At 59.7% G+C, this 14,007-nt stretch overlaps 1 protein-coding gene across 2 annotated transcripts in view; it reads right to left on the bottom strand.

Annotated features, from left to right (window-relative positions):
• LOC105515018 (unconventional myosin-XVB) overlaps window positions 1-14,007 on the bottom strand; it is a 29,516-nt gene that overhangs the window by 4,535 nt on the left and 10,974 nt on the right. Inside the window, exons 7-38 of one of the 2 annotated variants that reach the window (XM_011946743.1) lie at window positions 12,332-12,425; window positions 11,631-11,690; window positions 10,944-11,001; window positions 10,586-10,716; window positions 9,431-9,526; window positions 9,115-9,350; window positions 8,853-9,031; window positions 8,547-8,619; window positions 8,001-8,162; window positions 7,678-7,778; window positions 7,512-7,588; window positions 7,319-7,400; window positions 7,023-7,121; window positions 6,766-6,863; window positions 6,483-6,674; window positions 6,221-6,299; window positions 5,935-6,057; window positions 5,594-5,855; window positions 5,418-5,505; window positions 5,075-5,294; window positions 4,397-4,509; window positions 4,134-4,193; window positions 3,080-3,155; window positions 2,822-2,940; window positions 2,495-2,613; window positions 2,274-2,415; window positions 1,934-2,045; window positions 1,655-1,824; window positions 1,100-1,251; window positions 874-937; window positions 713-782; window positions 204-280 (exon numbers count right to left, since the gene is read on the bottom strand). In XM_011946743.1, coding sequence (XP_011802133.1) covers window positions 204-280; window positions 713-782; window positions 874-937; window positions 1,100-1,251; window positions 1,655-1,824; window positions 1,934-2,045; window positions 2,274-2,415; window positions 2,495-2,613; window positions 2,822-2,940; window positions 3,080-3,155; window positions 4,134-4,193; window positions 4,397-4,509; window positions 5,075-5,294; window positions 5,418-5,505; window positions 5,594-5,855; window positions 5,935-6,057; window positions 6,221-6,299; window positions 6,483-6,674; window positions 6,766-6,863; window positions 7,023-7,121; window positions 7,319-7,400; window positions 7,512-7,588; window positions 7,678-7,778; window positions 8,001-8,162; window positions 8,547-8,619; window positions 8,853-9,031; window positions 9,115-9,350; window positions 9,431-9,526; window positions 10,586-10,716; window positions 10,944-11,001; window positions 11,631-11,690; window positions 12,332-12,425 — 3,784 coding nt within the window. Of the gene's footprint in view, window positions 1-203; window positions 281-712; window positions 783-873; window positions 938-1,099; window positions 1,252-1,360; window positions 1,825-1,933; window positions 2,046-2,273; window positions 2,416-2,494; window positions 2,614-2,821; window positions 2,941-3,079; window positions 3,156-4,133; window positions 4,194-4,396; window positions 4,510-5,074; window positions 5,295-5,417; window positions 5,506-5,593; window positions 5,856-5,934; window positions 6,058-6,220; window positions 6,300-6,482; window positions 6,675-6,765; window positions 6,864-7,022; window positions 7,122-7,318; window positions 7,401-7,511; window positions 7,589-7,677; window positions 7,779-8,000; window positions 8,163-8,546; window positions 8,620-8,852; window positions 9,032-9,114; window positions 9,351-9,430; window positions 9,527-10,585; window positions 10,717-10,943; window positions 11,002-11,630; window positions 11,691-12,331; window positions 12,426-14,007 lie in introns of those variants that run through there. The other variant, XM_011946817.1, reaches the window with a different exon arrangement.

Here is a 14,007-nt window from a genome sequence, read left to right as displayed (position 1 = left end):
CTCTCACTCCCAGACACATAAGTTATCGTAAGCACTGCAGAGACTTAGCCTGCTGGCTTCACAGCCACGCCCCCTGCACGCAATGGGTGCTCAGTAAATACTTTGGAATGATATGAAGGACAGTGACCAAGAGAAGGGGATCTCCTTCAGGCCCAGACAGGAAGACAGGCACAGGTGCTGGGGGTCACACAGCTCAGGCTTACCTTTAGCAGTTCATAGAGCAGATCCATCTCATCCTTGCCCCGGGGCTTGGACTGGTCACCCATAAACCGCATCAGGGCTGCAGGCAGGATAAGAAGCAGGGCACATAGCTGGGGCTGTGCTGGGGCTGGCCCGGCTCATGCTGTTGCTGTGCAGGGCCTTCACCTGCCATCTGATGCCTCACTCTCAAAATGCATGGATGCCAGCCAGGGCAGCTGGTTACAGTTCGACTCATGGGGAAACTGAGGCTCCTGGGTACCCGAGGCCCCACACAGCACATAGCATCCTCTGGACCCATGGACTGCCTTCCAACCCCAGACTCCACACAACCCACAAGCCTTGGGTGGGAGTAGTAGGCGGTGAGGGCCCTGGAGTCCAGGAACCACCAGGGAGCTTCCTGGAGTTGGCAGACTGGGATGGAGCCAGGCAGAGCTCAAGGAGATAAAGGGACCAGACACCCAGGTCCATGGCACTGCAGACACGGGGACCCAGGATGCCCATGGCCACTCACCCAGGAAGCTGGCCACAGCCAGCTTGTTCACGTCATCACTGAGGGTGAGGAGCGACTCCTGAATGGGAGCCTGTGGCCAAAGAGAGGAGGCCATGGGTGTGGGGGATGCGGGGGTCAGAGGGCAGATCCACCGGCCAGATCCCTCCCTGCCTCTCCCCCACCTTGGTGTACTGCACCAGGCTGTCTGTGTCCTTCCCTGTGGCACCTCCATCTGTCTGGCCCAGCCTGTGGGGGGCAGGGGGAGACAGCCCAGCTTGTTTGGCCCTCCTGCCCTCATCCCAGCCAGCCAGGCTGGGCTAAGAGCACAGCCCAGTGGTTCAGAGCAGGGCGCTCCCTCTTGGGAAGACTGAGGATAGAGAGGCACAGGGGTCGGCCCAGTGCACTCACAAGGCCTGGGACTTCCGGAAGTAACGCAGGGCGAATTCCCGCATGGTGTAGTTGTGGGAGTCGGTGGACAGAGAGGCATAGGACACAGAGGAGGGCAGGCTGGTGGCCTCCGAGTCGTCACTGTGTGCCTGGCTCCACGGGTGGGCAGGGCGCTGGGAGCACAAGAAACCTGGTGCCACCTGAGTGTCCAGTGCCCTGTCCTAGGGGTCCTGCCCCAGCCCCATCCCTCTCCAGCCAGACACCAAAGGAGCAAGACCAGAAGCCAGGAAAGTGAAGAGCTGTTTATTAAGCATCTGCTAGGGCAGCATTGAACTAAGTGCCACACGGGACCCAAGAGCAGCGCCCAGCCCAGCCCTGCCCTGCCCTGCCTGTAAGGAGTGCACAGTCTTGCTGGAGAGACAAGGCGAGCCACCAGGAGGGGGCAGAGGGGCAGCCACAGGAGGCGGACAGCAGGGTGGTCCCACTGCATGGCAGCCTCGGGGGCGGTCAAACCCCTTTCCTTCCTCAGTCTCAGGCAGGCCTTGCCTGTGGTTCTCCTTCTGCTATCTTCCTCACCTCTGAGGCCCTGTCCCACCGAGCCAGCCCTGGTTCCCCGTTGGACAGCTGACCCTTGTGCCAGCCACTCCTCTGCTCCTTGGAGAAGGAAAAGTCGGGAGCGGCAGCCGGCTGCACTATGTCGGCAGGAAAGAGTCCGGAACGGCCCCCAGCAGAGCCAAACTGCCAGCCTGGAAGGCACCCAGAGATGTGGCTCACCCACCGGACCCTCCGCCCCTAGGCAGCCTCTGCCAAGTGGATGCCCTCCCTGTGTGAGCCCCTGCCGGCCTCTGGCGATACCTGGCTCCAGGGTGGCCACCGGCAGCAGCTTGATGAGGTCCCCACGGTGGAAGCTGAGGAGGCTGCAGTTGTCAGTGATGTAGCTGCGCAGGGCGATGACATAGCCAGAGTCCTGCGGGCAAACGGGTGAGGGCCTGGAGCAGGGAGCCTGCCTGCGCCTCCCTGTCCTTGCCTTCCCACCTGCTCCCCCTGCTGGCCTCCCCCTCCACCTAGCACCCCAGACTTCCAGGGATTTAGCCCAAACCCCCAGCCCCTGCCCCCACAGGGAAGACGGACATGGGGAGATGCAGCATTGGTGAGGGCTGCCCGCCCGGCCTCCCAACCCGCACCCCACACTTGCCTTCTTAAGCTCACTGAGGAACAGCTTAACCAGCGCCTCGATGGCCCTTGCCCGGGCTGTGTGCAACACCAGCTCCTCGCTCTTCAACGACAGCTGCAGGGTGGAGCTGCCCCGGCACTCCACACCCAGCACCTCCGCGAAGCTGCGCAGGGGCCGGGCATGAGCTGGGGTCACCTTGCCACCTGCCCCCACCTCTAGCCCAGGGTCGTGGGCCAGCGCACCTGTATGAGCAGAGAATCTTCAGCTGGTCGGGGCGGAGGCTGGAGGCTTGGGTCACCTTGAGCAGTCGCAGCCCGCGGTGGGACACGGCTAGCAGCTGCACGTCGCTGCCACTCTCACCCTACAGGAAAGTGGTGGGTCTCAGGCAGGCTCCTGGGTCCTGCTACTGCCCCAGACGCCCTGGAGCTGCCCAGGGCTGGTGGCTGGGCTTTGTGCTTCCCCTGGAGCCTGCCCCCCAGCTCTCCTGCTTGTGGAGGGTCCGTGCCCATGCACCCCACGATCCAGGCCGGGGGCCTGGCATCCCAACTCCCCACCCCAGCGCCACTGACCGAGACAGGAAAGAAGCGGGAGAAGTAATTGGCCCAGTTGTCCCGAGCAGCCACCACGATGCGCTTCTTGATGCCGTCTTCAGTGGTGGTGAGAGAACCCAGGTCCACCTCCAAGTCTCCTGTGGGCAGGAAGGACCCGGGCTGTCCTCTGCTCACACAGAGGGGGCTCTAGAGTTTGCTGCCATGCTGCTCCCTCCTTCAGGGCAGGCGCAGCCCCCAGCACTGAAGCTCCCAACTCCACGGTCCCTGGACCCATACCCAGCAGGTCTTTCATTTTCCGCCGCTCATCCTGGGAAATCCGGATACAGGACTCGGAGAAGGTGTCCCGCAGGATCTGGGGGCAGAGCTAGGTAGTCACCACTGGGTCCTGAGACAGAGCCCACCCCCAGAGCAGCCATCAACATGCATGAAGGAAAAGCTGGGGAGGCCGACGGAGGGCGCCCTGGCCTCCGTGGCCTGTATGCTAAGCAGAAGGCCTAGGTGGGGCAGGGAGGGACGGAGGGCTTGGGCCACCTCCATTCACACGTCTCACATGTCCCCTCCCCTGCAACTGCCAGCCCTCCCTTTTCACGCACTGCCCAGAGACCCCATGGTAACTGCCTCTGGGTCAGCCCAGGTGTATGATTGTTCGGGGCAGGGGGCGGCTGCTACTGCAGAATTTGGGGGAACAGAGGCTCACTCCTGGGAGCGTTCAGAGGTGGCAAAGTACAACCATTTATTAAGTACCTACTGTGTGCTAGAGCCCGTGTTGTGCACTGTACACACTTTGCTTTTAATCTTTATCTATAAAACTATGTGAATAATGGTCCCTACTTGTTGTTGTTGTTGTTGTTGTTGAGACACAGTCTCGCTCTGTCACCCAGGCTGGAGTGCAGTCTCGGTTGCACTCCAGTGGCACAATCTCGGTTCACTACAACCTCTGTCTCCCGGGTTCAAGCAATTCTGCCTCAGCCTCCCAAGTAGCTGGGATTACAGGTGTGCACCATCATGCCTAATTTTTGTATTTTTGGTAGAGATGGAGTTTCACCATGGTGGCCAGGCTGGTACCGAACTCCTGACCTCGTGATCCACCCGCCTTGGCCTCCCAAAGTGCTGGGATTACAGGCGTGAGCACCGCGCCTGGCCATGGTCCCTACTTCTTAGTGATGTTGTGAAGATTCAATGAAGGCAGGGCTGGGCACACAGAAGTGCCCCCTAGTGCTGGCTGCCAACATGCCCTACATGGTGTTAACCTGGCCCAGCCATTACACAAAGAGCACCAGGGATGCTATCTCTGCAGATGGCTCAGGCTGGCAGGTGGGCCAGCTCTCACCTGCTCACAGAGCAGCCGCAGGTAGTAGGGATGGCTCAAGTTCTCCCGTGGGTAGAACACCTGGAGGAGGGCACAGAACGGCAAAGATCGGTGGGTCTGGTGCCTCTGCCTAGCCAGCCTCTGCCCTCCCAGGCCTGGAAAATCAGCCTTGAGATGGTGGGCTGTGGGGAGGGGATGCTGGGGTCCCAGACTGGGACACACAAAGCCTGCCACCTCCCTGCCAGCCCAAAAAGGCTAGGCCAAGGCCCCACCCTCATGCCCACCTCCTTGCGTAGGAACAACTTCCAGGGCTTGCCAGTGTAGGAGAAGCACACGCTGCCAGAGGGCGCGAGTAGCTGGGTGGAAACTCCCTGGTCCTCCATGGGCTGTGTCAAGCCTGGCAGAGAGGAAGGGGTGAGGCGCCTCAGCGAGGGGCTTCAGAGCCAGAGTGATGGGGGCACGGGAGGGAAGATCTTCGTCCCCAAGAACCCGCCAAGGGCCCGGCTCTCTCAACCTCCAGCTGCCTTACTCCTTCCACGGCACCATCTCCTGCCTCCATTTCTGGCCCTAAACTTTCCCTGGAGTCCCTGAGACTCGTGGGCCCTCTATGACCACGTCAGCCAGGGCCACCAACTTCCTCACAGAGCTGTCGGGTATGTGTCAGGGGTAACACCCTGTGTGTGATGCCACTGGCTCCTCCACAGAGCTGTCGGGTATGTGTCAAGGACAACACCCTGTGTGTGACAGCCTCTCAGTGACAGCCCCAAAGATGCCCAGGCCCTGCCCTGGGTGGGAACACGGAAGCTGGGACTCCTCAGCTACATATGGCTCCAAAGTCCAGAAGCCCAAACAGCTGGCCTCAGCCACACCAAAATGCCTTCAGCCTCGGGCACCGAGAGTCTGTGCGAACCCTGCCTCTGCCCCAGCGAAGCCCATGGTGCAGGGGAAGTGTGGTTCCTTACAACGACGCTCAGCTGAAAGAGTCCCTGGGTCCTCGGGCAGAGGCAGTGGTGGCGCTGGTGGAGGTGGGGGTGTCTGGGCAGTGGGCAGCTTCTGGCCAAACAGGTCCAGAAGGGGCCCCTGCTTTTCCTTGATGGAGCTAGAGGGCCCAAGCTGTAGTGGGGCCTTGGGTCGAGGAGCCACAGCTGGCGGGGGGCCCTTTCCTGGGCTGGGGAACAGCATCTGGGAGGATGTAGAGAAAGCATACGGGCTGATTCACAGCACAAGGCCAAGTTCACCCCAGAGAGCCTTGGGCTCCCCAGTGCAGCAGCGCACACTCTTGGGGGGACAGGCTGGGGCGCTCACCGGCGGGGGCGAGTGGATACCATTGATACCCAGCTTGGCCAAAGCCTCGTCCTTGGGGTTGATTTTCTTCGGGAAAGCTTTGGGAGGCCTCGTGGGAGAAGCGAGAGGTCACTAAGTTCATAGGGTGATTCCCCGAGGAGCGGGACAGCCCTGGCCACCTCCCCCTGGGGGCCCACCTGGATGGCTGCACAGGCACAGGCACCGGGCCTGGGCGGCTCTGGTACATGCGGATGATGTTGCCAATTTCCCTGCTGGGTTGTGGCCGTTTGGACTTGGGGTCTGAGCTGCGCACCACGATCCCCCTGCCTTGGGCTGGCCCTTGGCCACGGCCCTTGGCCGCTGTCTCCTTGACTGGCTCAGCCTCAGCCTCTTTTGCAGCTTTGGCCCCACCTTGCTTCAATGGCTTCTTCATGATAGGGGGAGGAGGAGGGGACGGCACTGACCAGGAAAACAGGAAAGACTGTTAAACGCTGTGCAGAGCCACAGGAGCCCCAGGCCCTGCCCAGCTCCCCACAACCTGCTCTTGTTTCCACTTCTTGCTCCTCGTGCTCCTCCTCCTCCTCCTCCTCCTGCGCCTCCCCCTGGGGGATCTGGACCTTGGCGGGAGGCTTCACAGTCCTCACTGTGATCTGCGGCTGTCCTGCAAGTGTCCAGATGGCCTTCCAAGTTACCACACTAGCCCAGCTGGGCTCCTGGATGGGCCGCACCAACTCCGGGGAGCAGAGCACACCCCACCCTCCCTGGCCCAGGCTAGGGGCACTGGCCGTGTTTCTACAGGGGCCTGCCGCCCCAAGTGCCCTCACCCATCTTCTGGAAATAGTTCCGTTTCTGCTGGAAGCTCTTGGGCCGACAGGGCCTGTCTTCAGCCTCCTCGGAGGTCTCCTGGCAGGAGCAGAAGTGAGCGGCAGCTTAGCTAGCCTGGGTGCCACACTCGCCACACCCCTCGGGTCCCCAGTCCTGGGCCAGCAGCCTCTTCCCTGCGCTTGCCTACTCACCCTGCCCATCTCCCCTGCCCCTGCAGCCCCCACCCCACACCCCTTCCTGAGGACACGGTCACCTCCTCACCCTCAGGCAGCCACCCTCTGATTCCAGGTCATGCTGTGGCTTCTCCAGGGGTGTGGGGGGCTTCCTGGGCTTGGAGGTGATGGCTGAGGGTGAGGCCTGGGACGCAGCTTCGGAGGCCTGAGCCTGCCGCTGCCGCTGCTGCGTCTGCTGCTCCAGGGACAGGGTCATGGCCTGAGCTGTCATCTGCTGGGCCTGAAGCAGGAGGAGCAGCTGGTTCAGATCCTCATCCCCAAGCCATAGACCTCCCTCCACCAGGTAGCCCCAGGGCCCGGCCAGCGCTCACCAGGATCAGTGCCTGCTGGTTGATGAAGGTCTGCTGCTGGATGGGCAGCTGCCCTGAGTCCAGGCTGGGAAGCGGCAGCTGCGGCGGCACCACCATGGCTGTGAGGGCGGCAGGCGGCCAGAGCGGTGGGCACCATGGCCAAAAGCTCGCCTCCCACTGTGCACTCGGGACTCCTAGCAAGACCCTCCCTCCTCCAGTCCCAGAGCTGGTGACTGCTCTCCTGAGAAGGGACTCTGGTGCCCCCAGCCCAGCCTTACCTGGCATGGCAGGGACCGTGCCCATTGCTGGCATCATGGGCATGGGTGCAGGGACCATGCCTGGCTGGTATCCAGGCATCTGAATCATTCCTGGGTACACTGAGGGAACACGCCCACCCTGTCAGTCCCTGCCTCGACCCACATGCCACCTCCCTCCAGCCCCAGGCACAGAGAAGAGCATCAGGCACCAGGGAGCTGGCCAGGGCACCGATCGCCACTGCCGGAGAGGTCCCAGGCCATGCCTGCCATGCTGCCGGGCCCGGAGGCCCTGGGTGAGGAATCAGCCCCTCACTCACCCATGGGGTAGCCCTGCTGTGTGGGCCCAATGGCGCCCCCTCCCTTCATGCGGCTGCTCACGGCCCAGCTTTGTTCCAGATCCTGAAGGGACAATGGTCACAGGTCAGAGCGAGAGCCCTGAGAAAAATGGAAGGGGCAGCAGAGATCCCGGGGGGTTGGGGCAGGGCTATGCAGGGGCTGTACTGGACTCACACTGAGGCCGGAGGACATCACTGGCTGGAAGATCTGGTCCAGGAAGCCATCCAGGCTCCCTGGTCTCTGGACCTCCCCTGTAGGACAGGGAGAGGGTTGGTGCCACGGCCCGGGGCGTGGGGCTTCCCGTGCTCTGCCAACGTCCATGTGCCCACTGCAGCCTTACCTGTGTGGTCCCTACTGGGCAGCGTTGGAGCTGGACCTGGAGGGGGTCCTGGGGGCAGTGAGGGGGCCTGGATGCTAGGGGCAAGGGGAATGGCCTCGGCTCTGCAGGAAACAGGATCTAGTTAAGGGGGTGGCCAAAGCTGAGGGTCACCCAGGCTGGGGCAAGAGGTAGAAGCTGCTGTGGGGGTCGCCCCATGGTTGGGAGGAGGCCGGGTGGGAGGGCTGGGCCTGTGGCAGCTCCTATAAACCCCTGGGTGTGGCAGGGTGGCTGTGGGGTTCCCCAGCAGGAGCAGGCCAGGGAGAGGGGTGCTGGGTGGCACCTACGAGCCAAGAGGAGTGATGGGGTAGCTGTGGGGAGCAGCTGGGTCCCCCAGGTCCTCAGTCTGGCTGATCAGGTCCAGCACAAAGTCGCAGCCAGCCAAGTCCTGCCATGTGTCCCTGGAATGCAGTGACACGGACCAGCCCCGGGGAGGCACCTCCAGACCTCTAGGTGGGAGAGGGGCAGTCAGTGAGGCAGGCGGCCATCCAGAAGGGGCAAGGACCACAAGGCGGAGGACTGGGGAAGGGAGGGTGGCCCTGGAACCACCTGGTCCGGGACCCAGGTTGTCTCGGCAGCGGGGACTACTCCTCACCTCACGGCCCGCCATTTCCACAAGGGCTTCAGTGTGGGCATTTATTTTCTGACCTACTGAGTTAGAATCTGGGCCGTGGGAGCTCCCATGCCCCTCATTTCTAATCTGCTCCTGGTTCCCCATCACCATCTGCAGTCTGGCCCCTGCCCACCCCGGGGCACCTCCCCTCCCTGCCCCCCGAGACTGGGGGCACAATGATCACTTTGGCCACACTGTCCCCCATCCCCGGTCGCCATACCTGCTCTGCAGGATCCACCCAGCCAGCTGCTCCCCAGTGGTCCAGGACTCCACCTCGGCTGAGTAGCACTCCTCTATAGGGGCGCGGGGGTCGGGGGTAAGAGTGAGGGACAGCAGGGTCCACCCTGACAGGAAGGGGCTGCTGTCCCCATGAGGGTTTCAAAAGCAGGACAGAGGGGAGAGAGAACAGGGTCACTGAGGACAGGGCAGCAGGAAGGCTGGGGCAGGAAGGGGTTCCAGGGAGGGCAAAGGGGTAGGGCTGGCCCCACTTCAGGCCTGGGAGGCGTCAGCCAGAGGCAACCCTCACCGCTGAAGGTGAACACGTCCAGCGCCATGCGGCCTCGCCGCCATCCGGCCATCCACTCCAGCTGGGTTGGAGGGTGGGCCCGAGTGGCCCCTGGGGCCAACTGCGACTGCTCCAAGGCCCCCAGCAGCTTGTGCTGGCACAGCGCTGCCATGCCCCTGGGGGCCTGGTCAGACACGAACCTGCAGGGCAGGCACAGGCTGCAGTGGAGGCAGGGTGATCCAGCGACCCCACCTGCCAGGTCCCCACCTTCCAGGCCCCTTACTTGAGCAGCGGCTTCTGCAGGACAGGCAGTGGGGGAAAGGCGCTGAGCAGAACAGCCATGAGGGCCCAGCCCCGCTGGCTCTGCTGTTCGTCTGGGTTCTGCCATAGCTGGGCCACCAGCTGGCTGAAGAGCTCATTCCGCAGCCCTGGCCGGCACTGCCCCTGCCGCACCAGGTATGTGCCCATGGTCTGCCTCTGCCAGGACTCCAGGGATCCGTCCCCCAGAAGCCGCAGCATCTGCCAACACAGCTGGGTAAGGACAAGACGTGCAGGGCTCCCAGGCGCCCATCCTGTCCCTTCTCCAATGTGTCACTCACCACTTTGTTGATGTCCAGGGCATGCTGAGGGTTCTCTCCGTCCAGCTGGGTTAGGGGCTTCGCCAGTGGCTGCCCTGGCCTGGGCAGGGATGGCTCCTGCAAGGAAGGAGGGCTAGTCCACACTTACCAGCTGTCAGACCCAGGGGAGCCCCACCAGAGCAGGCACTTCGGGAGAGGCAGAGGGCTGGACAGAAATGCATCTTAATGCTGTTTTTTTTTTTTTTCTTTTGAGGCAAGAGTCTTGCTCTGTCACCCCAGTGTTGCCCCAGGCTGGAGTGCAGTGGCACAATCTCAGCTCACTGCAGCCTCCACCTCCCAGGTTCAAGTGATTCTCCTGTCTCAGCCTCCTGAGTAACTGGGATTACAGGCACCTGCCATCATGCAGCTCGCTGCAGCCTCCACCTCCCAGGTTCAAGTGATTCTCCTGTCTCAGCTTCCTGAGTAACTGGGATTACAGGCACCTGCCATCATGCAGCTCGCTGCAGCCTCCACCTCCCAGGTTCAAGTGATTCTCCTGTCTCAGCTTCCTGAGTAACTGGGATTACAGGCACCTGCCATCATGCAGCTCGCTGCAGCCTCCACCTCCCAGGTTCAAGTGATTCTCCTGTCTCAGCCTCCTGAGTAACTGGGATTACAGGCACCTGCCATCATGCCCAGCTAATTTTTGTACTTTTAGTAGAGACTGGGTTTCACCATGTTGGCCAGGCTGGTCTCGAACTCCTGACCTCAGGTGATCCACCCACCTCGGCCTGCCAAAGTGCTGGGATTACAAGCATGAGCCACCATGCCTGGACTGTATGTGCAGTTTTGAATCCTGCATTTGTATTTACTGCTGAAGTCTGGACAGTTTCCCTTGTCAGTAAACATTCTTTAAGGTCATGACTTCAAAAGCAGGGCACTACTGCAGGTACAACAAAGGTGTGGCATTGTGGATCTAAATAACTTTTCCCATCCAATAACACCGATAACACTCTATGGTGAGACATTTACATTCAACGGTTATTTTCAGAGCAATTCAGCGCTATTCACAGCCCTAAAGGCTGGGGAGGGAGGAGGGAAATAGCTGAAAGTGGGGTAAAAAACGCAGCTTCTGCCAGGCAGGTGCTAACTCAGAACGGTGAGGCCAGCGGGAAGAGCTTAGGCCTGGGCGCCCACCTGAAAGCCGATGGAGACGAAGCTGGAGAAAGGGAACCGGTCAATGTCTGGTGGGAGAGTCAGGCTGGGCCGGGCAGGAACCTCAGGGGGCAGGCACTCTGTGATGCTCCCAGCCAGGGCATCCTGATGGCCTGGGAACAAGCACCGGGAGGCAGCCCAGGAACACCCAGGTGTGGTACCTGGCCCTGGGACCACCTCCACCCCTCCCCACGAGCCATCAGCCCCTGTCCATAGGGACCCGAGCAGTGAGCTCAGGGGAGCCTGGAGCATCAGAGGGAGGAACCACAAGGGACAGACATATCCCACGGTAAAGGGACTGGAGAGGGGGTCCTAACAAGAAGACACCAACAAGACTCACCTTCCACCGTCTTCAGCATGACGGCCAGCTCAGCCGGAATCTCCAAGCGCCCCAGCTCCTGGCAGAGGGGGCCCATTTACCCAGGATCCACAGGAGGGGCCTAGGGACCAGTGTCCATCCCCACACTCTCACCCCCAAGATTATAAACATCCCTTCCAGAGACCAAGTATTTTTTTTTTTTTTTTTTTAATTTGAGACAGGGTCTCACTCTGTCACCCAGGCTAGAATGCAGTGGTGCGATCATGGCTCAGTGCAGCCTTGACTTCCGAGGCTCAAGCTCAAGTGACCCTCCCACCTCAACCTCTTGAGTAGCTGAGACTACAGGTATGTGCTACTGTGTCCAGCTAACTTGTATTGTTTTTGTAGAGATGTTACCCAGGCTGGTCTCAAATTCCTGGGCTCAAGCAATCCTCTCACCTCGGCCTCAAAGTGCTGGGATTACGGGTATGAGCCACCACGCCCAGGCAAAGACCAAGGATTCTGACCCTGGACACTCAAACCAATAGAGCCCCAAGGACCCTCTGAGGGAAACCAAGAGCCAAGGGCACCCCGGTCCTCTTCTCAGGAGGTGCAGTGTATGGCCCTGAGGGACAGGACCCATAGTAGCACCTGGCAGCCCTCTCAGCCGTCCCAGTCTCAGCAGGTTCATAGTCCCATGTAGAACCCCCCACCTTCCAGGCCACCTACCATGCTTGGCACTCTCTCCAAGGCCCTTTCGCTGCTGTGCCGGCCCTGCCAGTGCCCAAGCTGTTGGAGGAGATGTGGAAAGAGCTGATGCCTCTCATGTGAGTCACCTGGGGGCACCTCCCCAGCTCTGAAGTTCAGCTGTCCCCTCCTGCCCCTGGGAAGTTCTCAGCAAAGGAGCGAGAACAGATCAGGAGGGGTCAGCTACCCCTGGCCCTCCAGGGCCCTCACCAGCCTTAGCACTGTGGGCGTCTGTGCCCATCTGCCAGGGCACCGGGAAGAGGGCAGGAAGAAGGGAAGAAATGGTCCCAGGGGACAAAGTCCAGCCAGGGAGGGGTCAGAGAGGGGGTAGCACATGGGCATTGACCTTTGAGCTGCTTTATAGACCTTAGATCAGAGTTATCAGGCAAAAGAGGGGAGCGGAAGGGGCCCAGGGGAAGCCTGGAGGGGATGGGAGCCCTAGGCAAGAGGGAAGAGCCAGGCCCTGGGGAGAGTGGGCAGGAATGGAAGAAGACAGCACCTTCCAAAGGCCCCAGCCTACCCCGGCCGGAAGGAAAAGGGATGAGTTCAAGGAGCACTGTGTCCAAAGCCACAGTCCGTGAGATGCTGGGCTGAGAGGGTCGATGCTGCTGGGATTTGGCCAGTTCGGCCAGCTCAGGCAGCCTGGCTTCTACCCTGCGCTGCCCCCCGCCAAGCCCCTGTACCTGCAGTCTCTGCCGCCTCCGGAGCAGGGGCTGGGCCACCAGCAAGATGGTGTTCAGCTGTCCCAGAGCTGCCCGCCGCCGGAGGCACCGCTTCCTGGAGGCCGGGAGAGGGCGGGGACGAAATGAAGAGTCTAAACTTATGCTTCCTGCCTGGCACTGGAATCCCCTAAGCCTGGACATTCATATAAAAGCTGACTTTGGACCAGAGAAGCCCTGGATGCTTCACAGAAACAACAGGAAAAGAATAGGATACTTCAAAAGAAGAGCAAGGGTCGGGTGCAGTGGCTCACGCCTGTAATCGCAACACTTTGAGAGGCCAAGGCGAGTGGATCACTTGAGGTCAGGAGTTTAAGACCAGCCTGGCCAACATGGCAAAACCCTGTCTCTACTAAAAATACAAAAATTACAGCACACCTGTAATCCCAGCTCCTCAGGAGGCTGAGGCATGAGAATTGCTTGAACCTGGGAGGCAGAGATTCAAGTGAGCCTAGATTGCACCATTGTGCTCCGGGCTGGGTGACAGAGCAAGACTCAGTCAGGAAGGAACGAAGGAAGGGAGGAAGGGAGGGAGAAAGAAAGGGAGAAAAGGAAGAAAGAAAGACAGAAAAGGAAGGAAGGAAGGAAGGGGAAGAAAGAGAAAGAAAAGAGAAAAAGAAAGAGAAAGAGAAAGAAGAAAGAGAGAAAGAAAGAAGAAAAAAGAAAGAAAAGAAAGAAAGAGAAAGAAAAAAGAAAGAAAGAAAGAAAGAAAGAAAGAAAGAAAGAAAGAAAGAAAGAAAGAAAGAAAGAAAGAAAGAAAGAAAGAAAAAGAAAGAAAGAAAAAGAAAAAAGGAAGGAAGGAAAGAGAGAGAGAGAGGAGGAGGGAGGAGAGAGGGAGGGAGGGAGGAGAACAAGTAAATTGAGAGACTGTTTAGCCTGAGGGATTAAGATCTCACTCTGACTCTGGGCCTAGACTACCTGGGTTCAGATCAGTTCCCCGTACGCACACTGACCAAAAAAAAAAAAATCATTTCCCTTAGCTTGGCACGGTAGCTCATGCCTGTAGTCTCAGCACTGTAGGAGGCTGAGGAAGGAGAATTGCTTGAGACCAGGAGTTCAAGACCAGCCTGGGCAACATAGCAAGACCTCATCTCTACAAAAAAGATTTTTAAAATTAGCCAGGCATGGTGGCGTGTCCTTGTAGTTCTAGCTACTTGGGAGGCTGAGGTAGGAGCTATGATTGGGTCACTGCTCTTTAGCCTGAGTGACAGAGCCAGACCTTGTCTTGTAAAAAAAAAAAAAAAAAGCAGAATTTATTAAAAAGTAACATCATTGGCTGGATGCAGTGGCTCATACCTGTATCACACCTGTAATCTCTGTACCTTGGGAGGCTGAAGTGGGAGGATCACTTGAGACCAGGAGCTAGAGACCAGCCTGGCCAATATGGTGAAACCCCGTCCCTACAAAAACACAAAAAAGGCCAGGCGTGGTGGCTCACGCCTATAATCCCAGCACTTTGGGAGACTGAGGCAGGCAGATCACAAGGTCAAGAGTTCGAGACCAGCCTGGCCAACATAGTGAAACTCTGTCTCTACTAAAAAATCTAAGCCAGGCGTGGTGGCTCAAGCCTGTAATCCCAGCACTTTGGGAGGCCGAGACGGACGGATCACGAGGTCAGGAGATCGAGACCATCCTGGCTA

Source organism: Colobus angolensis, unplaced genomic scaffold, assembly GCF_000951035.1.
Source record: "Colobus angolensis palliatus isolate OR3802 unplaced genomic scaffold, Cang.pa_1.0 Scaffold1, whole genome shotgun sequence".
In the NCBI taxonomy this organism is placed as follows: domain Eukaryota; kingdom Metazoa; phylum Chordata; class Mammalia; order Primates; family Cercopithecidae; genus Colobus; species Colobus angolensis.
This window is presented reverse-complemented; position numbering and strand designations above follow the sequence as displayed.